The following is a 27,835-nucleotide window of genomic DNA, read 5'->3' as shown; positions in this document are numbered from 1 at the left end:
GATTATAATTTCCGAATATAAATTATATTCATTCCAACTATTCAAATTCAAAGGACAGAATAAAAATATGATTAATACTATCTTTAAAACAAATATGACATATATATATATGCCAAAGAATAAATTGCATATGAAACTGAAAATGAATGATTCATAAAGGAAAGAAATATTTTCCAAGAATTTTTATTATTTACTTAATGCAATTTCTATTTTTTTTTTACCATTGATTTAAAGTGTTGCAATCTGTACATGTACATCTCAACTTATTCTCATATATTCGTTTTTAATCGAATAGGCGAAATTATTATAATTGATTCTGCTTATGGTTAAACGTAAATGTATATATAATCAACCCTTGTTACTAACTTTCACATTATAACCTCCTAGGCCATTTGTTATTTTAAGAAAGAGAACAAATCTACCTAATTGACTTAATAAAGTAATATTGCCTGCCACATTATTCATCCTGTTTCGACGTTTGCAAACATAATGGAGGATAATAATGCAACTTCAAACTATTGGTGTTAACCATAATCATTATTATGCCATATATGAATTAAGTACAATAAATCATCGTCTAGCCTTAATCCACAACCAAACAATCGAAATACACTAACCACTCATTTCTTTATATTCCCGGACTACTTTATACATGTCTAACAATGTCGTAAGACTTAATTAATAACCAACCGCATGCCATATTCCTTATCTTAACAATTCAACCATAACTATACCTTAATGAAATTCTGGAATAGATGAAATTATTACAATACTTGTATGAATTTCAAAGGAAAATGATCAACTGATAATTAACATGTCCAGCATACCTCTATATGAAATAACATGAAACAAAACTGGAATTTATAATAACAAACTTAGATAAATGAAAAAAATAGAACTGCAACTCAAACTTCATTGATTTATCATGCTGAATCTCTTTCCAACATAGAATTTAAGAAGATATGTACCTGGAAATGGAGGTATAAGGAGTAAATTTCAGCAGTAGCAGCAGTAACAAATTCAACAGAATAGCAGTATTTCCACAGATTTGAGCGATAATATGACCCGAGGAAACCAGATGCACAATACAGTATTTTAAAAGACACTTCAGATTTTAACTGAACAGTGGAATCACATAAAGTTGAACAGATTCAACAAAAGAACAACATTTCAGATTTCAGTTTCTTTTTAGTTTCAAATTCCCATTTTTTCTGATTTTCTGTTTCTGCTGTTGTATCTGTGTGTGAGTGTGTATGTGAGTGTTCTATTTTCTGTTTCCTTTACTATTTTTCTTTCTTCTCAGATTTCTATTTTTCTCTCAAAATCTGCCTTTTCAGATTTTTTCTCCTCTCAAAATCTCTTAAAGTCTGCCTCTTTTAAGCTGTCCAGCTCCCTGTATTTATACAGGGCTGGTCTTTATCTTTTTAAGTGCTTCTTGGACCCCTTCTTCTTTTAAAATCAAAAAGTTCCATTAAAACTGCTTTTGAATAAATTAAATGATCCTATCCTGATTTTAAGCAGCCCCATTACCCTTTGTTCCCCATTAGTATCATTAACTAATAGCCATTAACATACCACTTTCAGCCCTCTATTATTATCAAATTACCCTACTGCTTTTATCCCAGAAATACTACTGTGATCACTATTATTACTGCCTTAAATGCAAAATCGTAACAGAATTTACAAAACAGATTTAAAAATCTGTTCAAACTTAATTATCAACCTGATTTAACACAGCTATAACCAATTCTCTTAGGTTCTGGACTGAATCCTAAGAATGTAAACATTCTATCACAATTACATCTAATCATCATTTGTAAACTTGAACTCAAACTTGACAATATTACACTGAGTTCAGCATAATAATGCAAACTGAACTTATAATTGAACTAAGATCAAACATACACAGGAGCATTGTCAATATACTGACAATGCCCTGTTCAGAAAACAACATATACAGCATACATTTGAATTCAATGATTCACAAACAAACATGATTTAATTGACGAGTATTAATCAGTTGACTATTTACAATATTTGTCAATAATTAGTCTGAAACAATAGAAGCAGACTGTTTTAGTCAGCATTTTCAGAAATGAAAATTCGTAATATAACTAATCGACGAACTTAATCGAGTCGATTACACATATTGTAAACAATCATAACCAACAGAAACATTTCACTTTAGAAATCAAGTAGACGGGTAGGGAACAGTATAACAAAATTAATCAAAACAAAAATATGAAAAATCCACAAGTTATTAAACAAACGAAAATACATACAGAATATCACAAACAGAAATAGAAAAAATACCTTTGAATCTTCAATTTTAATCCGACTCGAACTCAACTTGGATTTGGATTTTTGTTTGAAATCAAACAGACCTTAGTCGAAGTATTTTCCACTGAAAATACTTCGACTAAGGTCGATTGAACCTCAATCTTTACTTAATCTGAACAGAATCCGAAAGTTTGGTATTTTTAGGGTTCTTAAAAATTTGATTTGGGATTTAACCATTTCTGGTCAGATTCGAGAAGAACCAAACATGATACATGGGTGAGGGTAGCCTAGGGGTCATTTGGTGTTAGTTTGAAACGGATCTGAGTTTGTTCTTGTTTGGTCCGAATCTTCAAAAGAAGATTCGAGAAGTTCAGAACTGATTCGAGCCAAACAAACAACAGATCCATACTTAGGATGACTAGGGGAAGCTATGGTGTTAACTAGGTGCTGTTTGGTTTAGATCTGAACTTGGCTCGAATCTTCAAATGAATATTCAAGAACCTTCAGGGAGATTCGAACCAAGCAGATAACATATTTGGATAGAGGAGGTTCAAGGGGTTCTGGGGTGTTATTTTGGTGACCGGCGGCGTTGATGCCGCCGGGTTTCAGGCGAAGGGGAATAGGGGCGGCTAGGGTTAGGGGTCTGTTTGGGAAGACGATGAACAGGAGAGGATGGGGGGTGTTTAGTTAGTGGCCGAGGTAAGGGTTTGGGACTTATATAGGGGTGGGGTGGATTGATATCGTCCGTCCGATCAAGCAAGATGAAGGGCCAGGATTAATTCATTAAACCAAACGACATCGTTTGGTTTAAAGTTGGGGTCGGACTGAATCGGGTTATTGGATCGGGTAAGGGTCTTGGGTTAGGATGATGAAATCTTGGTCGTTGGTTGGATTTAATCCAACGGCCCTTGATGAGAGGTGACCAAACGACGTCGTTTGGTTCTGGCTTTGAATTGGACCGGACAGGCTGTTTGGATTGGGCTGACAGGGGGGTAAATTGATTTGGGCCTGGATTTTAATCCAGGTCCAATCTTTACAACTTGTATATTTTTTATTTATTGATTTTATTAATTAATAAAAATCCTAATTAAAAATAAAAACAAAATTATCATTACAATAATATTAACTATAATATAATTTTAACTTCACAAAAATATATTAATTACTCTATAACAATTATTTAACACATAGACAAAACATCAATCACACAGTGAAACATTTGAAATAGAACCAATGCATATTTTTGTGATTTTATTTAAATTATCTTTTAAATGCATAATTAAATCCTATATGCATGCAATATGTATTTTATTTTATTTTCATTTTATTAAGACATAGTAAACATTTATGGATATAACACAATTATTTAGCATCACGCAAAAATTCAAAAATTACACAGTAAAAGAAATTTATTTTATTTTTTGATTTATTTTGGAGTAGTTTTCGTAAGGCAAAAATCACGTGCTCACATAAGCATGAATAATATGATCAAAGAATGCAAAGATTACAAGAATAAAACTCACTCGCATGCTATGTCTCGACAACAACACATAGGTACTCGTCACCTCACATATACGTTGCACTCAACATCCAAACACATAGCAAATAGGCAAACAATACCTAATCCCTCAAGCCAAGGTTAATCACGACACTTACCTTGCTTCATGGGCCACTCAATTCTCAACTACCATTTTTCCTCTAGTATCCACCTCCGAACCACTAGTATCTAGCTACAATTAACTCAATAACATCAATTATTGCTAAAGGAATTAACTACAATGCATGAATTTAGATTTCCCGAACTTTCCCCCAAAAAGTCCAAAATCGACCCCTGGCCCACTTGGTCAAAACCCGAGGTTCAGACCAAAATCCATTACTCATACACCCCTGAGCCCGGATATACAATTGGTTTTGGAATCCGATCTCAAATCGAGGTCTAAATCCCCAATTAGCAAAAATCCCCAATTCCACCTAAATCCCTAGTTTTATACCATGGAAAAACAAATATTAGGGCTAGGAATTCAATGGGTAATGTTAGAAATGGAATAAAATGAGTAAAAGAGTACAAACCTATGATTTGGTGTTGAATCCCCTCTTCAAAATCGCTCGTAGGTTGAGTTCTAATGAAAGAGTTGTGAAATTTTGAGAAAATCCCGTCATTGTTCTGTTTTAAATCATAGGCGTCATACCTTCTTCGCGTTCGGGAAAGGTCTGATGCAATCGCGGAGCAGCGGCTCAATGAGCCTTTGCGTTCGTGAGATACTCTTCGCGTTCGCGAAGGCTTATTCCCACCAGCCTACGCATTCGCGATCCATGTGTCGTGTTCGTGAAGAGTATAGATCACTTCCCTCCCCCAGGTCTCAATGTTTCGCGTTCACGATAAGAAGGTCGTGTTCGCGGAGGGTAAAGCCCCAATCTCTCCGCGTTCATGAAGAAGGAAATCTTCTTCAGACCAGTTCACTTTTCGTGTTCACGAGAGTAGCTTTGTGAATGCGAAGAAGGAACTACGAGATGACAGTTGAAGCCAAAAACCAGATTTTTCTAAGTTCAAAACATCCCGTAGCCTATCCGAAACTCACCCGAGCCCTCGGGGCTCTAAACCAAACATGCACACGAGTTCTAAAACATCATAGAACTTGCTCGTGCGTTCAAATCGTCAAAATAACACATAGAACTACGAATTTAGCACCAAATTGAATGAAATTTTCAAGAAAGTTTTAAAACCTCTATTTTCACAATCGGACGTCCGAATCACGTCAAACCAACTCTGTTTTTCACCAAATTTTACCGACAAGCCTTAAATATCATAATGAACCTGTATCAGGCTCCGGAACCAAAATACGAACCTGATACCAACAAGATCAAATATTAACCAAATTCTTAAAACCATTTAATTTTCAGACTTTTAATTTTTCATCAAAAACTCATATCTCGAGCTATGGACCTCAGAATTTAATTCCGGGTATACGCCCAGGTCCCATATTTCGATACGACCCACCGAGACTGTCAAAACACAAGTATAGGCCCATTTACTGAAAAAATTAATTGAAGTCAACTAAATTAACTTTTAAAGGAAAAAATTATTATTTTCATCAACTTTCAACATAAAATCTTTCCGGAAACATGCCCGGACTACGCAAGCAAATTGAGGAGGGTAGAATGAGGTTTTTAATGCCTCAGAACACAGAATTTAGTTCTAAATCATAAGATGACCTTTTGGGTCATCAAATTCTCCACCTCTAAAACAACCATTCGTCCTCGAGCAAACATAGAAAAGTACCTCAGCTGGGAAAAAGGTGGGGATATCTACTCCGCATGTCTGACTCGGACTCCCAAGTAGCTGCCTCAACAGGCTGACCTCTCCACTACACTCGGACTGAAGGATAACTCTTTGACCTAAACTGTCAAACCTACCGGTCTAGAATAGCTACCGGCTCCTTCTCGTAGGTCAAACCCTTGTCCAACTGGACAGAGCTGAAATCTAACACGTGGATGGATCACCGTGATATTTTCAAAGTATGGACATGTGGAATACAGGATGAACTGCTAATAAACTAGGTGGCAATGTGAGCTTGTAAGCCACCTCACCCACTCTCTAGAGAATCTCAAAAGGCCCGATGTACCTAGGGCTCAACTTGCCCCTCTTTCCAAATCTCATTACACCCTTCATGGGTAACACACGGAGCAACACTCTCTCTCCAACCATGAATGCAACATCACGGACCTTACGGTCGGCATAACTCTTCTGCCTGGACTGAGCTGCACGAAGTCTATCCTGAATGATCTTAACCATATCCAAGGCATCCTATGCTAAATCTGTACCCAATAACCGAGCCTCTCCCGGCTCAAACCATCCGACCGGCGATCGATACCGTCTACCATATAATGCCTTGTAGGGATCCATCTAGATACTCGACTGATAATTGTTGTTGTAGGCAAACTCCACAGCAACAAGAACTGATCCCCAGAGCCTCCGAAGTCAATAACATAAGTGCGGAGCATATCTTCCAAGATCTGAATAGACACTCGGACTATCCATCTTTTTGAGGATGAAATGTTGCGCTCAACTCAACCCGCGTACCCAACTCACATTGTAATGCCCTCCAGAAGTACGAGGTAAAATGCGTACCTCGATCAGAAATGATAGACACGGGCACACCGTGAAGACAAACGATCTCCCAGATATAAATCTCTGCCAACCTCTCTAAAGAATAGGAAACTTCCACAGGAATGAAATACGCTGACCTGGTCAGTCTATCCACAATAACCCAAACTGCATCAAACTTTTTGTGAGTCCGTGGGAGTCCAACAATGAAATCCATAGTGATACGCTCCCACTTCCACTCAGGAATCTCTATCTTCTCAGCAAACCACCAGGTCTCTGATGCACGTACTTTACTTGCTGACAATTTAGACACCGTGCCACATATGCAATTATATCCTTCTTCATCTTTCTCCACCAATAATGTTGCCGCAAGTCCTGATACATCTTAGCAGCACCCGGATAAATAGAATACCGGGAACTGTGAGCCTCCTCTAGAATCAAGTCACGAAGTCCATCCACATTAGGCACAGAAACACGACCCTGCATCCTCAAAACTCCATCATCCCCAATCGTAACCTACTTGGCATCTCCGTGCCGCACTGTGTCCCTAAGGACAAGCTAATGAGGGTCATCATACTGCCGCTCCCTGATATGCTCAAATAAGGAAGACCAAGCGACTGTACAAGCTAGAACATAATTGGGCTCAAAAATATCCAACCTCACGAACTGATTGGCCAGAGCCTGAACCTCTAATGCAAGCGGTCTCTCACCGATTGGAATGTATGCAAGGCTGCCCATACTAGCTGACTTTCTACTCAAAGCATCGGCCACCATATTGACCTTCCTGAGATGATACAAGATGGTGATATCATAGTCTTTCAATAGCTCCAACCACCTCCTCTATCTCAAATTGAGCTCCTTTTGCTTGAACAAATACGGCAAACTCTAATGATCCATGAATACCTCACATGACATGCCATAAAGATAGGTCTTTTCAGCGCATGAACAATGGTTGCCAGCTCTAAGTCATGAACAGGGTAATTCTTCTCATGAACCTTCAGCTGCCGCGAATCATATGCAATAACCTTGCCACCCTACATCAATACCGCACCAAGTCCAACACAAGATGCATCACAATATACCGTATAAGATCTCGAACTTGTGGGCAACACTAACACTGCCGCCGTAGTCAAAGCAGTCTTGAGCTTCTGAAAGCTCGCCTCACACTCGTCTGACCATCTGAACGGGCCACCCTTCTGAGTCAACCTGGTCATCGGGGATGCTATAGATGAAAACCCCTCCACAAACCGACAGTAATAACGCGTCAATCCCAAGAAACTCTGGATCTTTGTAGCTGATGTGGGTCTAGGCCAGTTCTTGACTGTCTCAATCTTTTTAGGATCTACCTGAATACATTCTACTGATACCATGTGACCCAAGAAAGCAACTGAACTCAACCAAAACTCGCATTTTGAAAACTTAGCATATAATTGGTTCTCTCTCAGAGTCTGAAGGACGATCCGAAGGTGCTGCTCATGCTCCTCTCGACTGCGGGAGTAGATAAGAATATCATCAATAAATGTAATCACAAAGTAATCCAAGTAGGGTTTGAACACCCGGTTCATCAAATCTATGAATGCTGCTAGGGCATTTGTCAGCCCGAATGACATTAATAGAAACTCATAATTCCCATACCGAGTCCGAAAAGCTGTCTTAGGGACATCGGATGCCCTAATACTCAACTGATGGTAGTCAGATCTCAAATCAATCTTCGAAAACACTTTGGCACCCTGAAGCTGATCAAATAAGTTATCAATCTGTGGCAATGGATACTTGTTCTTGATGGTGACTTTGTTCAACTTTTGATAATCTATACATATCCTCATCGATCCATCCTTCTTCTTCACAAACAATACAAGCGCACCCCAGGGCGAGACACTAGGTCTAATAAAGCCCTTATCAAGCAAATATTGCAACTGCTACTTCAATTCTATCAACTCTAGCGGGCCCATACAGTATGTCGGAATAGAAATAGGCTAAGTGCCTGGAACCAAATCAATATAGAAGTCAATATCCCTATCGGGTGGTGATAACTGTGATTTCTACATGTTTTATACCCATTCTTATCTAAGCTTTGTGCATTAACTGCCATAAATTAGTCCCAAAATGCTTACAAGTTGCGCTTGATTGCAGGTTTTTCGCGATAAGACGGTCGCGTTCGCGGAGGGTAAAGCCCCCATCACTCCGCGTTCGCGAAGAAGGAAATTTTCTTCAGACCAGTTCACTCTTCACGTTCGCGAGAGTAGCTTCGTGAACGCGAAGAAGAAAACACCAGATGATAGCTAAAGCCAAAAACCAGATTTTTCTAAGTTCAAAACATCCCGTAGCCTATCCGAAATTAACCCGAGCCCTCTGGTGCTCCAAACGAAATATGCACACAAGTCCTAAAACATCATACGAACTTGCTCGCACGATCAAATCGCCAATATAACACCTAGAACTATGAATTTAGCACCAAATTGAATGGAATTTTCAAGAAAGTTTTAAAACCTCTATTTTCACAATCGGACGTCCGAATCACATCAAACCAACTCTGTTTCTCACCAAATTTTACAGACAAGCCTTAAATATCATAATGAACCTTTACCGAGTTCCGGAACTAAAATACGGATCTGATACCAACAAGATCAAACATTAACCAAATTCTTAAAACCATTTAATTTTCAGACTTTCAATTTTCATCAAAAATTCATATCTCGAGCTAAGGACCTCAAAATTCGATTCCGGGCATATTCTCAGGTCCCATATTTTGATACGGACCCACCGGGACTATCAAAATACAAGTCTGGATTCGTTTACTCAAAATATTGAATAAAGTCAACAAAATCAACTTTAAAGGTAAAAATTATTATTATTATCAACTTTCAACATAAAAGCTTTCCGGAAATATGCTCGAACTGTGCACGGAAATAAAGGAGGGATAGAATGAGGTTTTTAAGGCCTCGAATCATAGAATTTAGTTTTAAATCATAAGATGACCTTTTGGGTCATCACAAGTGTGCATCGCGATCGCGGACGTTGGTCGTGTTCGCGAAGAGAAAATGGGAGAAAGGGGCCTGTGAATCGCATTCGCAGAGACAGATTCGCATTCGCAAAGAAGAAATTTCTGCTGCACAGGGATGACTTTGGAAGCTTATATCTTGCAATCTACAAGGAATTTGGATATGATCCAAAAATAAAATTGTAGCTCTTGGTTCTAGTTTACAGATTGTTAAACCATTTATCAGTTGGAGTTTTGTACAAAACGTTATGACCATTATACTAGAGGCTATCTGGAAGAGTTAGGCCACTTGTTCTTCGCGTTCGCGATTGGTTTCATGCGATCGCGAAGGGCAATTTCAAGCTGAGAAAAAGTTGTGCTTCGCGATCGCGAAGAGTAAATACTCGGGCAAAAGCTATATTTCGGAGTTTTGGTCGTTTTATTCGTATTTTTCGGATTTTGGAGCTCGGTTTGGGCGACTTTGGAGAGGAATTTCACCACATGGATTGGGGTAAGTATTCTTGACTTGTTTGTGATTATATTTCATGAATTAATCTTCATTTTTGGCGTATGATTATTGATTTTTCAAGAGAAATCGGAGGAACTTTCTATAATTCCATAAAGTGAATTTTCAAATTTTGAACATCTATTCGGAATAGGATTTGAGTAAAATTAGTATGGTTGGATTCGTAATTGAATGAGTTATCAGATTTTGTAACTTTTATCGAATTTTGAGGTGTGGGCCCCATTGTTGACTTTTGGTTGACTTTTCGAGCGGAGTTGGGAATTTTTATAAATTGTTAAATTGTAAGTATTGGAGTATATTTTGATTATTTTGCACGTTGTTTGACTAGTTTCGGGTCGTTTGGCTTTGAATTAAGGAGATAGGAAGGCGTACAGAGGTTGATACGCGTGGAATGGAATTTCCGGAGTATTGTTTAGCTTGATGGGCATTGGATTCGGCTTGTTCGAGGTAAGTAACACTTATAAACTTGGAGCTGAGGATATGAACCCCTTATTATGCGTGTTATGTGATTGGGTTAGGGTGACGCACATGCTAGTTGACGGGCGTGTGGGTGTGCACCGTAGAAATTGTTACTCGATTGATTCTGTGGAGCTGTATAGTCAAATAGTCTTGTCATTATCCATGTATTTCATGTGTTTAAGAAATTGAGCTGTGACTCATGTTAGAAATCATGTTTAGGCTATATGCTTATCCTGTTGGGACCCACTGAGGTCATTTATGATGTTGAGTTATATGTTTAAATTGCAATTTCATACTCAATCATATTCATTCATTTTATATCATATCTCAATCTCTGTTGTTATTCATTGACACATTATATCATCATTTTTGGGCTGATTTTCATGACATTTTGAGCTCGAGAGACTGGAGAGATTGATGACTGAGTGAGGCCGAGGGCCTCATTGTTAGGATATTTATGGGACCGGGCTGCACACCACAACATGTTTTATTGATTCATGCCATGATTGGCTTAATATAGTGCTTAGGCTGGATCCGCCCCTCTAGAGTCTGCACACCCACAGTTGAGCACAGGTACCTACTGAGTGCGAGTGCTAAGAGCGAGTGTCGAGTGATTGAGAGGATTGAGTGTCTGCGAGGAATGAGTGATTGTGAAGACTGAGTGATTGGGAGGACTGAGTGACTGAGCATGCTGAGTGAAATTTCTACTCAAGAGCATGCATATGATTTTACTACTATGTTGCATTGCATTGGCATGCACATTGACATGTACGCATAGAGATGTACTTTTCTCATGCCATCTGACAATGAAATTTCTTATTATGGAAGAAAGGTTTTGGGAAAAATCACAGTTTTCAGACTTACTCATATATTTGGTGATTTGGTGAAAAGAATAGTGTTTTACTGTCATCTTTGAAAAACATGCCTATTTTTCCGAAATTGTGAACGAGCGCAGCATCATATCTTGAGTTATTACTTGTATTGTTTTGTTTATATTGGTTTGAGTTTTTTTCCTGACTGTTGATGTTAGACTCTGACTGTTGTCCAAGCACGTCACTACTTTCAACCTAAGGTTAGGTTTGTTACTTATTGAGTACATGGGGTCGGGTGTACTCATACTACACTTCTGCACCTTGCATGCAGATTTCAGATGTTGATGTTGTTGTGTATAGCGGTAGCTAGAATTGAACATGTAACTTTGTTTCGGTCATAGCTGCCTCTTGATTGTGGTAGCTTTAGAATTTTAATCTGTTCATATATATTTCAGACGGATGATGTATTTTATTTCACACAAGCTTTATAAATTCTAAATCTTAGAAGCTCATGATTTGTACTACCAGTCCTTGGGAAGTGTAATAAAGTTAGTTATATTATCTTTAGTTCTCAGTTAAATCTCCTTTGAATCGGATTGTTGTTATTTGGCTTACCTAGTGGGTGAGGTTAGGTGTCATCACGACTAGTTGAATTCTCGGTCGTGACAAATAACCTGCATGCTTTTTTCTCCCCTTACTTTTGAAAGCCTTGTGGTAAATCCATGTACACTTCTTCATATAGATCTCCATGAAGAAATGCATTAAATACATCCATTTGATGAAGTTTCCAATCTCTGTAGGCTACAACGGCTATGACAGATCTCACAATCACCATTTTGGCAACTGGAGAGAATGTCTCATGGTAGTCTAAACCTTCTTGTTGATTGTATCCCTTTGCTACAAGTTTTTCCTTAAATGTTTCCACTTCTCCATTTAACTTATACTTGATTTGGTATACCTACTTAGATCCAATGGTAGACTTCTACATCCCAAGTTCTGTTATCCTCTAGAGCCTTCACCTCTTGCTGCATTGCTTCAATCTACCTCTTGTCTTTTACTGCCTCCTTGAAGGAACGTGACTCTTTCATTACTGAAAAAGCATGCAAGTAATCGTTGTATGTTTGAGTTACAGTGTCATAAAATAGGTAATTAGAGATGGAGTAGGCACACTGTATAGATTTCTCTTCTTTGTAATATAATCTTGCATCCATATAGATGGTTGTTTTGTTCTGGCTGACTGCCTGATTTCTGCAGTTGGAATTCCTTCAGATGATGAAGTTCCTTGCAAAGTTGGAATAGCTAAATGATCTACATTTTCTGCAACAGAAATTATTGTCTCCTCAGCTAAAACTCCAGGTGGAACTGTTGTCTCCCTAGCTAAAATTGCAGGTGTTGTGGAGTCCATGATCTCTTCTAGCTGTTCAAAGCCTTCTATCATGCCTTCATCTTCTCTTTCATTAGCTGCTGGTTGATTTGATGAACTTTCAGGTGTGGCTTCTGCAAGTTGTTCCAATACAATGGTGTAGTCATAACTGGCATTTCTGTTGCTTAACCATGCTCCTTTAGGAAGTGTATTTCTGCAACATGTCTGTTGTCATGCTGTAGATAAAGGAAATCATCTTGGTTTTGCATCACTGTGTGTAGATTGATCCGCAGTTGAGTCTCCTTGAAAGGAAAAATAGATTCCCTGAAAGTAACATCTCTGCTAACAAAAAAATAATTAGTTTCTAAATCAAGCAATCTATATCCCTTTTGTGTAGAGGAATATCCCAAAATGACTGCTTTCTTAGCTCTAGGTGCAAATTTATCCTCCTTCACTAGGTTTGCAGCATAGAATAGACAACCAAATACCCTTAGATGATTAAGTGATGGTTTTCTTTTATGTAATAGCTCATAGGGACTCCTGCTAGCCAGCATTTTATAGGGTAATCTATTTATGATGTAAACAGTTGTCTGCACACACTCTCCCCAAATCCTTTTTGGTAAATTTGCTAGAAACTTTAATGCCCGTGCAGTATCTAATATGTGCATGTGTTTTCTCTCCACAACTCCATTTTGTTGTGGAGTGTAAGCACAGCTATTCTGATTAATCACTTCTTGATCCTGTAGAAGAGTGTCCTATTGATTATTAAAGAATTCAGTTCCATTGTCTATTCGATTCACCTTAACAGAAGTATCAAATTGGTTCTTAACCATGCATAAAAATTGTTTTAATATAACAATGGTCTCACTCTTCAATTGCATTACAAATATCCAAGTTGCTCTTGAGTAGTCATCTACAACAGTAAGAAAATAGTACTCTCTATCATGAGTTGGCAGTCTATATGGCCCCCAAATATTCATATGTACAAGTTCAAAAGGTTTAATGCCCTACTGTTCACTATCAAGAAAGGCAAGCCTAGACTTCTTTGCCACAAGGCATACAGAACATCTATTATGCAAACTACTATCTACTTTATTCTTCAGAAATAGAATGTGTTGCAACACTGGTATTGAATCATGTCCTAGCCTCATATGCCATATCCAGCTTGAATCTCCTTCTCTACTTTCATGTTTAATTGCAGCTGCTAATTGTCTCACTCTTCTTTCTTTTAGCAAGTACAATCCTTCACTTTCCTCACCAATACCCCTCACCTTACTATTGTAGAGGTCCTAAAACACATACAACTTAGGCAAGAAAATAGAAGCACATGATAGGTCTCTTGTTAACTTTGATACTGACATTAAATTAAAGTTGAAATCTGGCACATGAAGGACAACTCGACAACTACAAAACAACAGAAACAGTTTGCTATGGGTAAAAATTTAATTTTTGCATTTGCCTAGCTAGACCTGGTTTCAAACTCCTTGTGCAGTGCACCTCTTGAATTTTTAATCTAATCAAACTCTGCACAACTCTGTTCTTGTTTTGAAACACTCAATAATTTCTCTCCAATCAGATGTGGTATACAGCACCTGCTAGAACCATTATGTATGCCTGTGGTTGGGATCCCTCAATTTGTTAGACTGTCGCTAGTACATAACCTTCTAGGGGTTGATAATATAGTGAACACACATTTAATTTGGGCTCTCCTCATTATTGCATATGGGCTCTCCACAGTACTTTGGAATATTCTCCTTTTAACTTGTTGTTTACATGTTTGATAGAATAGCATTCTGCATTAAGCACTTCTTCTTTCAAACCAGCTTCTATTAGATACTTTACTGCCTTAAATATTTTCTGAATTAGCCCTGAAGCATGCTTGCTCTATATACATATAATTGATCGTTTTATTATGTCCTGTTGTCATGTAGTGAGGAGAAATAAAATCCAATTAATAAACTAAATTTTTCGTCTTTGATGGCACACGATTCTTCTAATGTTGAGAGGTCTTCAATCATTCTCCATATCATCAGGGTTAACAACTAATGCAGGCAAGTCTAACATATTTGCTGTGAATATGGAGGCACAAGATATAGAAGATTTATGTAAAATAACAGGTTATAGTAAAGGCAGACTCCCATTTAAATACTTTGGTGTCCCAATATCATCTAAGAATCTATCAAAAATTGATTGTTAAGTGCTAGTGGACAAACTAACTACCAGAATAAGAAGCCGGGGTTCAAAAAATTTATCGTATGCTGGAAGAGTGCAAATGATCAATGCAGTGTTGATGCATATCCACACGTACCGGGCATCGATCTTCATACTACCCAAAGCAGTTCTCAAAAGTATTACAGCAATCTCTCAAAATTATTTGTGGGATGGTAAGGTGGAAACAAATAGGGCACCACTAGTAGCTTGGGACCTTGTATGTTGACCAAAACAAGAAAGAGTTGTTGGAATAAAGGAATGTGTGGTATGGAACGAGGCAGCTATAGGGAAGTATGTCTAGGACATAACTCAAAAGACTGGCTCTATGTGGGTCAAATGGATTAACCATATCTACCTTAAAAATGTAGATTGGTGGTAATATAATGTACCACAGGACAGTAGCTGGTATTGCAAGAAAATATGTCACATAAGAGACAAATTGGCATGGGGCTATACTCATGGAGGATGGCAGTCAGAAACATAAAAGTATACAATCCAAAAAGGCTTTTCATGGTTGAAGGAAAACTTGAACACTTGCCAATGGAGAAGATGGTCTAGAACAAACAAAACATTCCAAAACACAGCTTTATTTGCTGGCTGACTATGCAGAAGAAGTTACTCACAAAGGACAGGCTAGCTCACAGAGAAATCAACGCAGATGCCATGTGTGTACTGTGTGGAAATGCACCAGAGACTGTTGAACACTTATTCTATGAGTGTCAATTCTCAAAAACATGCATCACTATAATACTACAGTGGCTAAAGGTAAGGATCACAAACCTTGAAGGACAGTTCCTATGGAGAAGAGTAGCCAGGAAAATGGGAGGCAAATTGAGTAGGAAATTCTCATATGCAGTATTGGCAGCAACTAACTACCAGGTATGGAAAGGGAGGAGTGAAGCCCTGTGGCAGAGTTCAGTCCCTAGACCAATGTGAGAAAATCAAAGAAGAATGCAAAGTTCGAGTGGTGGAAATACTCAGCAAGCGGAAAAAGGGCAAGGATAGAAAGTGGCTGGAAGAAGTATATAGATAGATAGGAGATAGGCAGGAAAATACATGTATAGGATAGGATAAATGAGTAAATACGGGATTTTTTATATAGCTAGAAGCTGGAGTTGGATCATTCATTGTTTTTCCTTCATTGTACTTTTTCTAGAGATGAATAAAAAAAATTCATTCCACCAAAAAAAATAGAAACCAAATCAAAAGCTTAAAAGAAGGTAAGATACTAAAAATTAGAAAAAGTCGAAGCTTTTCTAAAATAATTTCGGCTTATTTCAATTTTGAAAATCTTCATTCTTGGTGTAAAAAAAAAAAAAAAAATGAAGAAGAAGAAAATTACACTCTCAGTTAGACGGGTAAGCCTTGCCTCCTTAAAATGAAATTTTGCTATATATGTATAAAGGTGATTTGGTAGTGCATGTGTAACTTAAATTCTTTTTAAATATATATATATATATATATATATATATATATATATATATATATATATATATATATCTTATACTATATTAAAAGCACGAAGGCCCTTAGCGAAATGTCGTTCACCTTTTTTACCCCTTTAAAATAGATTTTACATAGTACAAAATTGTCATTTAAGTCTTTCCCTATCTTTTAGATGTTTTAAATAAACTAAAATTTTCCTTATTTAACGTATGTAAAAACTCCTAAAATTTAGGATTTTGAATGCAAACAAAGAATTTGCTATTTTTTGTCTCCTAACATTAAGAATTACACGATTTTTTCTTCTTTTTAAAATTTTTGTCTATTTCTTTTTCGTTAGAGAGTGTTAATAATCAATTTAACGAAATCATGTTAGAATAATTTTATTAGTTAAAGATGTATACAATTACAGTAATAAATATGCATTCCATGTTGGATATAATGAAGTTATGGATAATATTTCAAATATTTAATATTACAATAAATTTTTAAATTTTGAATGTGCTAATATCTTGAACTCTGAGTTCAACTATGAATTCACCACTTTTTACTTTGCTAGATTTATAATGTTTCTTCTTCCTTGATCTTTTCAATTAATAAATAAAGATGTTATTTCATTGAATGGTGATTTTATGAAATACGTTAGGAATGCATTATATATACTTTAATAATATTTATATAATATTTCAAAGTTTTATAATTATTGATATGGGCTATGCGCGTACCAAGATCATTAGGGAAATATCGTTTACCTTTTTTACCCTTTAAAATTTGGTTTCACACTAGATAAAGTGTCATTTAATTATTTTCCTAAAATTTTGGCAACTAACTCTTTTCTTACTTGAAAAATGTAGAAACTCCTAATATTTAGAATTTAAAATTGAGCAAAATTTCACTAATATAAATCCTTATTTCATTTGAATATTGTGTGAAGTGAAATATGTTAAAAGTAAAACCTTTAATTTAATTATTTTAAGATACGTAATATTAAGCGTGTTAAAAGTTACATATTAAAGGCATATACGAGATTTCTTAGTTCATCTAATATTAAGCATGTTATAAGTTATTTGTGGTTGTTTTACATGATTATTTTTTATTATGTAGTCAAATAATATATTTATCATTACTTTGATAAGTTTAAAATTCTCATAAATTATTTTGTTGGATTTTTTTTAAATGTGGATCGTTAATTATTTTTCTTCGCCTTCTCAATTCCTTACTCCATTGATGGCTAATTATAGTTTTTTTATATATGAGATAATTTGTGGTACAATATTATTTCAACATTAGTAATTCTTAGGCTTTAGATCGTTAATTATCCATTTTATTTCTCCAGGAATTGTAGGACGAACCTTCACTCGCAAATTCCAAAAGACCAAATTTTTTGGTTTTTCATTCATGTTATTTTGAATATTTGTGATAAAACTATGTCACAAAAATATTTAACTAAATTTAATGTCGATATACCCTTTTACTTTAAAAATGAATTTTTTTTCTTCTAAATAGCTGCCCAACAACAGTTTAAACTTTAAATAGCCGGCATATATATAATATATATGTATAAAATTTATGTATAGTCGGTTGAAAAAAGTAAATAGTGAATCCTGTCGGCTTTCTGTGAAAGATCCCTTTAAAAATAAATTTTATATAAACAAAATTACTATTTAATTGTTTTTTTAATATTTTAGGACTTTAAAATCAACTAAAATTTATGATTCAAAATATAGTTGCTGGACTTATTTTATGCCATCGTAACTTATTCTTTTTAAATTTGTCAAATTTAATTCATATAATATTCTTATTAATTAAAGAAAAAGAGAATGTCTTCTATTAGTTAGGTGAACATGGTAGTGTCTTTTAGAATGAACTTGAAAAATATCACATACCCACACACACAAAAAAGTTGAAAATAGATTTTTAAGAAAATAAAAAAAAAAAACTTTTAAATCTTCAAAGGTTATGTGTTCTTGCTGAAACTGAAAAGAAAATATGATAATTTGTGAATTTGAGGTGATGAAGTCATAGAGCTGAAAATGAGTTTAAGCTGAATATACAAAAAGGTAAATATACTAAGGAATTCTATGAGACAGATTCTCTTATTTATTGAGTTATTTATATTAGATCAATATTTATCAATTTTAGGAGTTTAAATTTTTATTTTATAATGCAAATATAATTTTAATATACTATTTATGTAATTTTTTTAAAAAAAAATTATTCATCAAACTGGGTTACACGTGCAAAGCGCGTACTCTAAAACTAGTATCAATAAAAGAAAGAGTTCTGCTTGCATAATTCTTGCCTAAAATATCTGCAAAATAAATCTCATTAAATGCAGACTGATGGCAAACTTAATTAGGAAGCAGCATAAATAAAAAATAAAACACACATTAAAGATGCAAAACACAACGGTAGCCTACATATAAAGAAAGTTTTCCTTTTATAACTTTCAATCAGAAACCTAAGAGAAACTTTTCTTTTCATAACTTTTCCTTTTTAGCATACGGTATTTATAAACTGGTTAAGGCTGCGTCTAGGGTTGGGAGAAGAAAAAAAACATAAATATTTCTTTATATATTCTCTTCGACAGGCTGAGAACTTGGAGGTGGCCATAGATTCTGTGTCAAAATATTTTTGAGAAGGATGGAAGAGAAAAGTGTGGATGCAGCAGTGGATTACATATCCAAATTGCCAGAGCCAATTTTGCAGAAAATTATGTCTTCTCTTTTGGCTAAAGAAGCTGCACAATTAAGTACATTGTCTAAGACTTGTAATAGTGCTTGGACTTCTCTTTCTTACTTAAACTTTGGTTATAATTTTTTGTATCAATCAGAAAACATAACAAAGCTTGTGAATATTGTGGATCAAATTATAGCAAAACGGCAGCAGCAGAAGATTTCTATACAGAAGTTCTGGCTAACATTACCGTCTAGTGAATGGAGCTCTTATGTCTATAATTGGATTGAGACACTCGTAGCGCTAAGCATCAAAGAGTTGGTTTTAAGTGTAGATGCACCAGATACACCTTTCTCTGGTTGCAGCACTTTGCCTGAAGCTATCTTTGCTGTCAAACACCTAAATATTCTTGATTTACGTGGATTTAAGCTTCAATTGCCCCCGGATGGCATAAAGTTTTCATCTTTGAGAATGTTGCACCTCTCCAAGGCACTTTTGGGCGAGCATTTTATTCGAGTTTTATGTGAAAGCTGCAATGGCTTAGAGGATTTAACTTTAAATGAATGCCGCAGACTATTCAGTTTACGAATTACAAGAACTTTACACAAACTGAGGAGGGTTCGATTGACTCGTCTTTTTGATTTACGCATGGTTGATATTGTGGCACCCAATCTTGAAACTACTCACATTGGCATAACTGCTTGCGAAGCATTGAAAAGATTGTATCTCGAAGGTCATGTTTTCCAGTCTACCCAACCTTGAAAGCTTGCACCTATGGAGATGCAATGGATTGAAGACAATCAAGATCACAAGTGACCGACTTGAGGTTTTTGATGTATCGTTCTGCTGTAATCTGATTAATATTGAACTGGATACTCCCAACTTAAGAAGATTCACTTATGTTTGTATTAATCAGCTGCCTACACTCAAACTGAAAGTTTCACCTTTGCTAAAAGTTTATCTCTACTTGGGAGTGGGAAAAAAACTTGATAGTCATTGGTACTCTAAGCTCGCGAGATTTCTTGGAAACTTCAAGCATTCAAAGGCTATTCAGTTATTGTGCAACAGTGAAAAGGCGATAGTTATACCCAAGGACTTGAGAAAAAACTTGGTTCCTCCACTCTTTGATACTGATTGCTTGCGTATAAAATTTAGAAGTTATGCAGATAATTACTCAGTTTTGGACGTTCTTGATAGTTCGCTTTGGATTTCTCCTCAACTGGACACGCTATGTTTTGTTCGAAGTAATCTAGGCTTGAAGAGTAAGCTGAAGTTTATATATGAAGATGAGAAAACATGTTGTGCATCTTTGCCTTTGAAATATTGTTGGAGGCATAAGCTGAAGGAAGTCAAAATGGAAAACTTTACATGTTCGGAGCAGCAGGAACTGCGAAACTATCTTTTCAAAGATGAAGATGCATCAAAGATGGTTGACGTATTCAAGAAATGCATCCTAAGTCCAAGATTTCACTTCAATAGCTTTACTTTATGCAGAAGTTTCATAATTTCTTGTGTCTTGTTGTGTTTAGTGGCATATATATGCTACATCATTTGACCTTTTGTTCTTCTCAGCCTTTAATTCAAAGTTATTTTCTAGCTTGATTGATTCTACATCGCACTCATGTCTACGCAGTTAAATAGTTAGCAAGGGCAGCAAAAGAGCGTAGTATTGCTACATTGTGAGTACAGAGCTCAGATTGAACAATTACTGTTATTGAAAATGCTAAAGATTGATTAAATACTGATGAAATATTGAAAACTAGTTAAGAGAAATAACGATTCACTTACAAAATTTTTGCGTTTTTCATAATCTCTCCTGGCAGTAGTTTTGCAACCCTATGGATAGTAATAGACAACACTTTCCGGTTGTACTCCAGTTAAACCAGCTGAAACCTGGCTTAAGCTTAATACAGATGACAGCAGTAATGTGGGAAATAATACTGCTGGTATAGTAGAAATTATTAGAAAGTGATGAGATAATTTGGCTTTTATTAAATCTCTTCAGTTCTGTACTGACAATTCCTTAGTAGTTCATGTTGGGGAAAATATAATATGCCGCCCAGGAGCAATATCCACGATAAATTACAATAACATTTGAGAATAATAACGATACCAAATTTTTTAACAAGGTAAAATACAATACCCAAGTGGAGCAATATTACCACTATAATATTACAACTTAGTAGTGTCAAAAGACTACTACAACTTTAAAAGTAATAATACTTTTTATTTTAGATACCTCGCTACAATATTACTCACACTCACTACTGCTTCTCTCGTTTTGGTGTGTTTCAAAAGAGAAATAGAACCTACAATATGTGACTACTTAATAATACCGTTTTCACCTAAATGCTTGACGAAACACTTTTTAAAATAAATAAAAAATATTTTTGACTTCCCGGCTATAGTATCTTCCCTTACCAAGTGAAGATGACTATATACAAAGAATTCATAGGATCCCAATTTAGAATGATTATGGTGCCTTTTTTTTTAAAACTTTTCTTGTATCCTTTTATCTGAGTCGGTTATCTTTCTAGGAGCTCTTCTTTTATTCTTTTTTTCTCCCTTCTACCTTTCTCAGAGATTACTATGTTTCTGTCAGCTCCTAAAAATTAGGAATTAAAAGAGAATTCAAAAATTAGGAATTAAAAGAGAATTCAAAAATTAGGAATTAAAATTACGAATATTACAAATATCTTCTACCGTGTTTAAGATACACAAATTTTCTCTCTACATACGTATTCCACTCAAAAATTTGTTTAAGAAAAACCTCCTCGCGTAATCGCTTTTTGAACAGCAAAATCCATGGCATAAAAGGGTTAAATGCTAAAAGACCAGACTCTAATCCTATACATTCCTTCTGATTTAGTAGTAGTTCTTGCTTCTCACTACTAGCTTCTCTGAGGGGCAGAAGGGAAGGAGCTACCATCCTGTACGCAATCTATGCAGAGTAGCTAATAAAGCCAATCCTTATAGTCGATTAATGAAATTATTAAACTAATTACACACACATAAGGATTAAAGCTTGTACTAATGAAAAAACGTAGATACAATAGTAGGTACGGTACCATATTAATTCAGCAAAACAGCATAGCAACATTGTTCAAGGTAGTCACATTTACAAGAAAGGTTTTGTACACTACTAATATTCCAAGTGAATCATGTCGCAATACCTTAGCATTTAAAACCTCCACAAGCAAAAAGCCAAACAATGATAATGAAAACTAAAATAGCACCTCCAACCATGAGCTTCATTTGAAGGTTCTGAAACCACATCTTGCGACGAAGCTGCCTACCTTGCCTCTGAAAGCTGTCAGCCTGAGCACATTCATATTTGCCACTATGCCAGTCAGCACAATCACAAAGGTTACTCTCAAGGCAAAGAGTCGGTAAAATAACACATACCTGGAACTGAAGGTTCTCAGTTTTATCCACTAGCAGTTCAATCTTCTCACCCCGATCCAAAACCTGCAACAGAAAATGTCTTTTAACCTAAATTCGACCAGAATCAGAAGCAAAGAATCTTACAAAGAAACAACTTTTTTTTGGATGATGGTGGTGTCAAGGCCAGCTTGCGTGTACCTCAACTATTCCACCGGGCACCTACTAACTCTCACATGCACAAGTACCGGGCAACCCTATCCAACAAAGCTGAGGCAGATGGAAAAGAAATCGCCTAGTATGTTTTGCCTCCGCTGGAATTTGAACCTAGACCTCATTGTTCTCCTCTCACTTTATTGACGTCTAGGCTACACCCCTGGGTGCTTTTACTAAGAAACGTAATTGAACTGACCGTAACAGTGATTTTTTAAGACAACCCCTAATTTTCCAGTTTACCTTTCTCAAAAACTTGATTCACATAATCATTACTTGATAATTTTTTCCTTCTTAAAATGTTAGCCAAAAGCAAAAAGAAAAATAGCCACTTCATATGGAGTGGTCGGAAACTAATCAAGCAAAAGCATACTATTAGTTCATTTCTAATTCTCCCAAAAAAAGGCAACCTCTTATTTTCAACTAACCACTCACCCTCTGTCCTGTGACTTCAACAGCATTCCTTATCACATAGAACCTAAAACCCATCATTATGAGGATATTTATCTATTAGTTCCATCACGATAATTTATGAAGTGAACCTATTAGTACCTCTATTTAAGCAATGAAGAAACTTGACGTTACTAGCACAGAAAAGACTGCAGTTTGCAATAACAGCTAAAGTAGGAAGGTAAAGCACATCTGGACATGGGAGCTGGTGTCTAGGAGTTGTGAACAATAGAGTCCAGAACAAGGTAGTGGACGCATGCCTTTACATAGTGTGACATTCTCAAACATGGGTTTGTTAGCATCATACAGGCAAAAGTGCAATTGGATAATAAGAAACTGGGTGGTCTGTCTGTGCACAGTAAACAACTAATTGGCTCTTCGCAAAGCCAGGCATTGAAAACGTGAATTATCCAAAGATATGAAAGAAATATTGCATACATACACCAAATGAGGTCTGAAATAGCTTTAGCATCAAAATCTGAAAACCCCCAATGGTGTAAGTTTCTCTGACCAGGTTTGTGTCACAAAAGCTTTAGCTCACTATTGATTGGGTGACCTTTTTGTTCTTCTCAACCCTTTTCAAAACTATTTTCTAATTTGATTCTACATCACTGGGGTATCTAATAACAAGGACACTAGAAATCCGTTCCTTGCATAATACATATGCAAATTGCAAAATACAGTAAAGAGAAGCTGAAGAAAATAAATTTGGAAAGGAAGAGAGCACAATTAGTTGGTGTCTGACAACTGCCCAAATGGACTCCAACTAATCTTACTGTTAAACCGACTAAGATTTAAAACACAACATAAAATTGGTGTTCAGCTTCCTAGGAGGTATCGGTTTCCAAAAGCAAACACATTCACTATTAAAAGTCAGCATTTAAGATGTTCAACTTTCCCTACGTACCCCCAATTTACAGTTTCTTCATACTTTTCAAAACCACTGAACTTATCAATGAAGTAACAGAAATCCGTAAACCCAAACACAAAGTCGGTGGTAGAGCCACTGCACGTGCAACCTTGGGTGATTATGGGGCAAACCTCAACGTTCAATTTAGCTTAGGCAAGTCTCTCATTATTAAGATAGGTGGTGGGGAAATTCACAACTGAGCATAGGCGAATCCCAATCTCTAAGACAATGGTGGAAGACACTTAGTTTCTAAGGGGAGTGCATGTAAAATCCCAGGCAAATCCTACATTGATAAAACACAGAAGAGATGTTGGATATATAATAAAACAAATCTTAGACCATAGTGACGCATTCTAGAACCATGTGCGCCTATGTCCAGAGGAGACAATATCACTACTTGGTTGGATTGTTATAAAACATGAGACAAAATATAACTGTAACATCAATAACTAACCTTACTCAATATGTATAGCCTATATGCACCCTTAGTTTTCACTGTGTTATGTTATTGTTTAATGAAAAGGTAAAGATTTTACAAATAAAACAGCACTGAAATTTCCTGATGATGTACAACAAACTGTTACATAAAAGTATAGTCAAACTACCAGCTAGATTGTAGCTACTCCTGGCAATTACATGGAGTAATAATAAAACTACCAGCTCAAAGGAATTTCAAACTCTGAAGACTGTTTGAATTGGCAAGGAAATAAAATTGGTAAGTTCTCTGTTAGATCAGCTTATAAGGAATTCAGCCTCTCCATGAATCAGGTTGGTTGTTGGCCATGAAAACTGATTTGGAAAGTCAAAATTCCTTATAAAGTTGCTTGCTTTAGTTGGTTGTTGGCAAAGGAGGCAGTGTTGACCCGGGACAACCTAGTCAAGAGAGGATATCAATTATGCTCTAAATGCTACTTGTGTAGAGAGGAGGCAGAGACAATTAGTCATTTCTTTTTACACTGCAAGTTGACAGCTCAACTATGGAGAATTTTTATCAACTTAAGGGGCATTATGTGGACTATGCCAAGAAGAATTCATGAAGTTCTTGCATGCTGGAATAGAGATGGTAATTTGTCCAATCAGAAGGAGAGATGGAGGATTGTCATCTGGTGGAAAATTTGGGAAGAGAGAAACCAGAGATGTTTTGAAGAAAAGTATAATCATGTCCAGAAGAAAAAAATGAAGTGTCTACTGTTGTTCTACTTTTAGTGTAAAGGAAAACTGTTAGAAGAACATGAGTCTATTTTTGATGTTTTAGATTCCTTGTGAGAAGACCAAGGATTAGGAGTCTTTTTTCCTCTGCTATGTAATTATGGGTGACTCCACAGTTTTTGTGTAGTCTTTATATTAATATAATATACAATATGTTACCTTCTCAAAAAAAAAAAAAAAAAACTACCAGCTAGATTGTAACTGCTCCTGACAATTACATGGAGTAATAATAAACCCGGTTTTCCCTATTTCATGCAAAATGCTGATCATCACCAGTATAATTTTTGGTGTTGTTATCGTTAAGTAGAGATTATAGGTCTGCTGTGGTAACTTGTTCCTATGTATTTTAGGTCTATCCCATTCCTTTTAGCACCTTCAACCATCTAATATAGTGTTTAGTTACTAAATGGTGCAGTTAGAATTCTATATAAGACATAACAAAACCACTTGAGGTGACCTTCTCTTATATATCATCAAAAATATGGGCCACAACTATAGACTTATTTCACCATATGAATGCAAAAAGCATACACCCATTCCAACAAAATACTTTTTTTTTCCTTCTTTTTGGGGTGAGGGTGGGGTGTAAGTTTAGAGGTGTATTCCTTACTAACCAAAACTGGCTACAAAGCTCAAAAGAGGAAATACATAACCAATCACACTACCTTCTTGGCTCCATTTTTTTAAGAGGACCAACACATTCCACAATTATATAAGAGAAAACTGAAAGTATAATCACCTTTTTACAATAGGTTTTTCCAGGTTAACTCTTCAAGACTTTAATTCCACGTTTGGGAGAATGGAAGACAAATAACCTTCCCAGTCAATTTATTAGGAATTGGTCAAAACCAAATAAATTGACCTTCAAGGACATAAAAAGACTTTACTCGCTATCCATCTATATAAAAAATTCCTACCCCACTCTTCTTTTTCTTTTCCTATCCCCTGGTGAAACGCCTCAATTTACCTTATTTCAAAAAAAAAAGTCCCAATCCCACTCGTTATCCCATCTTTCCAACCTAAAATAAGTTTCACCGACACCAAGGGAAAGAAAAAGGAGGTCAAAGAAGAAAGATAATATAACTTTACCTTCTCAATATTGTCCATCATTATTCCTTTGACCTCTGTGATTTGAGCCTTCAACTTAGAGAGCTTGCTCATTTCATCAGGATGGTTCATACAGTACTCCATGTGCTCTTTAAGTTTTGGCCTAGCAAGTTAAGGATAAATAAATCCAAGTTAAATGGGCTGATTTTGGACTCTATACCAAGTCTACAAATATATTTTACTTGTAGGTGAAAGGAATAAATACACATACCCGAATTCTCTATCAAGATTGTACGCGATGCTAAAACGATCCCCGAATAGATCATCATCTTCTTCTTCATCATCAGCAAGAGGGTGCGGATCACCATCATTTTTAATACTTGAACCATAACGTTTCTTGAAATCATCCTTAACCCTTTCAAGAAAGACAAAAGGTACACTTCTTCCAGTTGATTCATCAGCAACAACTAGGAAGACTGCAAAATGTATTGGTAGAAACTATTCAGAATCCAGTTAATTTGAAATGAATTATATACAACACCAAATATTATAAGAATAAATAAATACCAAATCCACTATCAATGAGGAAGTTGAAGGTGTGACCATCGCATGAGTATGTATACTTGCTACTATTTGAAGGAAGCTTCTGCAAGCACTGGACAGCAATGGTACTGAAGTTCCCTGAATAAGGTGTATGCTCAGCTAGAACAACAGTTCCTCTCGCAACAAAGCTATAAATCAAACCTTTTGGATTCATTTTCAGACACAAACTCCAATGTCGATGACTGCAATTACAAAAAAGACCAAGCTGATCCCTTAATGAAATATGCAAATATCTGACAAAAAATGGACACAAAAAAAACAGCTTTTCCATGAGATTAAAATGATCACATCTGCCTTCACTAAATTGATTATGTTCAAAATACAAACATAAAAAGGTCTTCAAGCATTGGTTTTACATCTATCAATAGAAACCCTAGCTTGTATGCACCAAAGACCTCAATTTCTAGAGTCCAAAGGGAAAGATAATAAGGGAAAAATAGGGGAGAGCCGGAGAGGTGAATATTACTCCCTCCGTCCAATTTTATGTGACACACTTTTCTTCTTAGTTATCCCAAAAAGAAGACACAGTTCCATATTTAGAAATAATTTAACTTTAATCTTCTCATTTTGCCTTTAATGATTTAGTCACACAAATGTTAGGCTTATTTTAGACCAGAAGTTTTGAAAATCTTACCTTCTCTCTTAAACTCAGTGTCTTGGTCAAACAGTGCCACAAAAATTGGAACGAATGGAGGGAGTATATGATACGCCCAAAATCAAAGATGCGCATATTGCAAATAAGAACCGACAGTCAAATCGAAGCAACTTCAACAATCTAATTAGGAATCTACAACTATAATCCGGGAAACGAAAATCAATAATTTCCAACTAACTATCGTAGGAACACGATTATAATTGGAATTGTCAAAACTTCCGATCAGATCCTCACCAATATTGTTCAATTCGTGCTGAAAATGTCAAAAAATTATAGAAACAAATAAATACACGCATATGTATAGAGAACCTGAGGTTGCAGAAATTGTGATTGCTTAGTGAGCACGACTGAAGTGGAGCTTCAGATTTCGACGCGAGGAGAAGGTGCGAGGGGGGATTGGTGAAGAAAACGTGGAAAGGACTTTTTCTTACTCTTCAATTAACAGCGACGGAGTCGAGGAGCCGAAGTTATAAGTCTGGGACCAAACTGTATAATTATGAATTTGATTAACT

The 27,835-nt window shown here is 36.0% G+C and overlaps 2 protein-coding genes across 2 annotated transcripts; one reads left to right on the top strand and one right to left on the bottom strand.

Moving 5' to 3' along the window:
* The first annotated feature begins 18,822 nt into the window (after window positions 1-18,822).
* Window positions 18,823-20,492, top strand: LOC138869551 (F-box protein At5g03100-like). Its single transcript, XM_070147178.1, has 3 exons — window positions 18,823-19,577; window positions 19,747-20,290; window positions 20,385-20,492. Exons 1-3 carry the CDS (start codon window positions 18,823-18,825, stop codon window positions 20,490-20,492), a joined length of 1,407 nt encoding a protein of 468 aa, XP_070003279.1.
* Window positions 20,493-21,867: 1,375 nt separating this feature from the next.
* Window positions 21,868-27,835, bottom strand: LOC104220162 (vesicle-associated membrane protein 727). The gene is made up of 6 exons (XM_009770982.2): window positions 27,633-27,835; window positions 26,633-26,850; window positions 26,337-26,541; window positions 26,108-26,228; window positions 22,261-22,323; window positions 21,868-22,173 (listed from the first exon to the last, which is right to left on the bottom strand). Exons 2-6 carry the CDS (start codon window positions 26,820-26,822, stop codon window positions 22,030-22,032), a joined length of 723 nt encoding a protein of 240 aa, XP_009769284.1. The 5' UTR covers window positions 26,823-26,850; window positions 27,633-27,835; the 3' UTR covers window positions 21,868-22,029.

Source organism: Nicotiana sylvestris, chromosome 5 (assembly GCF_000393655.2).
Source record: "Nicotiana sylvestris chromosome 5, ASM39365v2, whole genome shotgun sequence".
Taxonomy (NCBI): domain Eukaryota; kingdom Viridiplantae; phylum Streptophyta; class Magnoliopsida; order Solanales; family Solanaceae; genus Nicotiana; species Nicotiana sylvestris.
The sequence above is the reverse complement of the archived record's forward strand: the minus strand, read 5'-3'. Positions and strand labels throughout refer to the sequence as shown.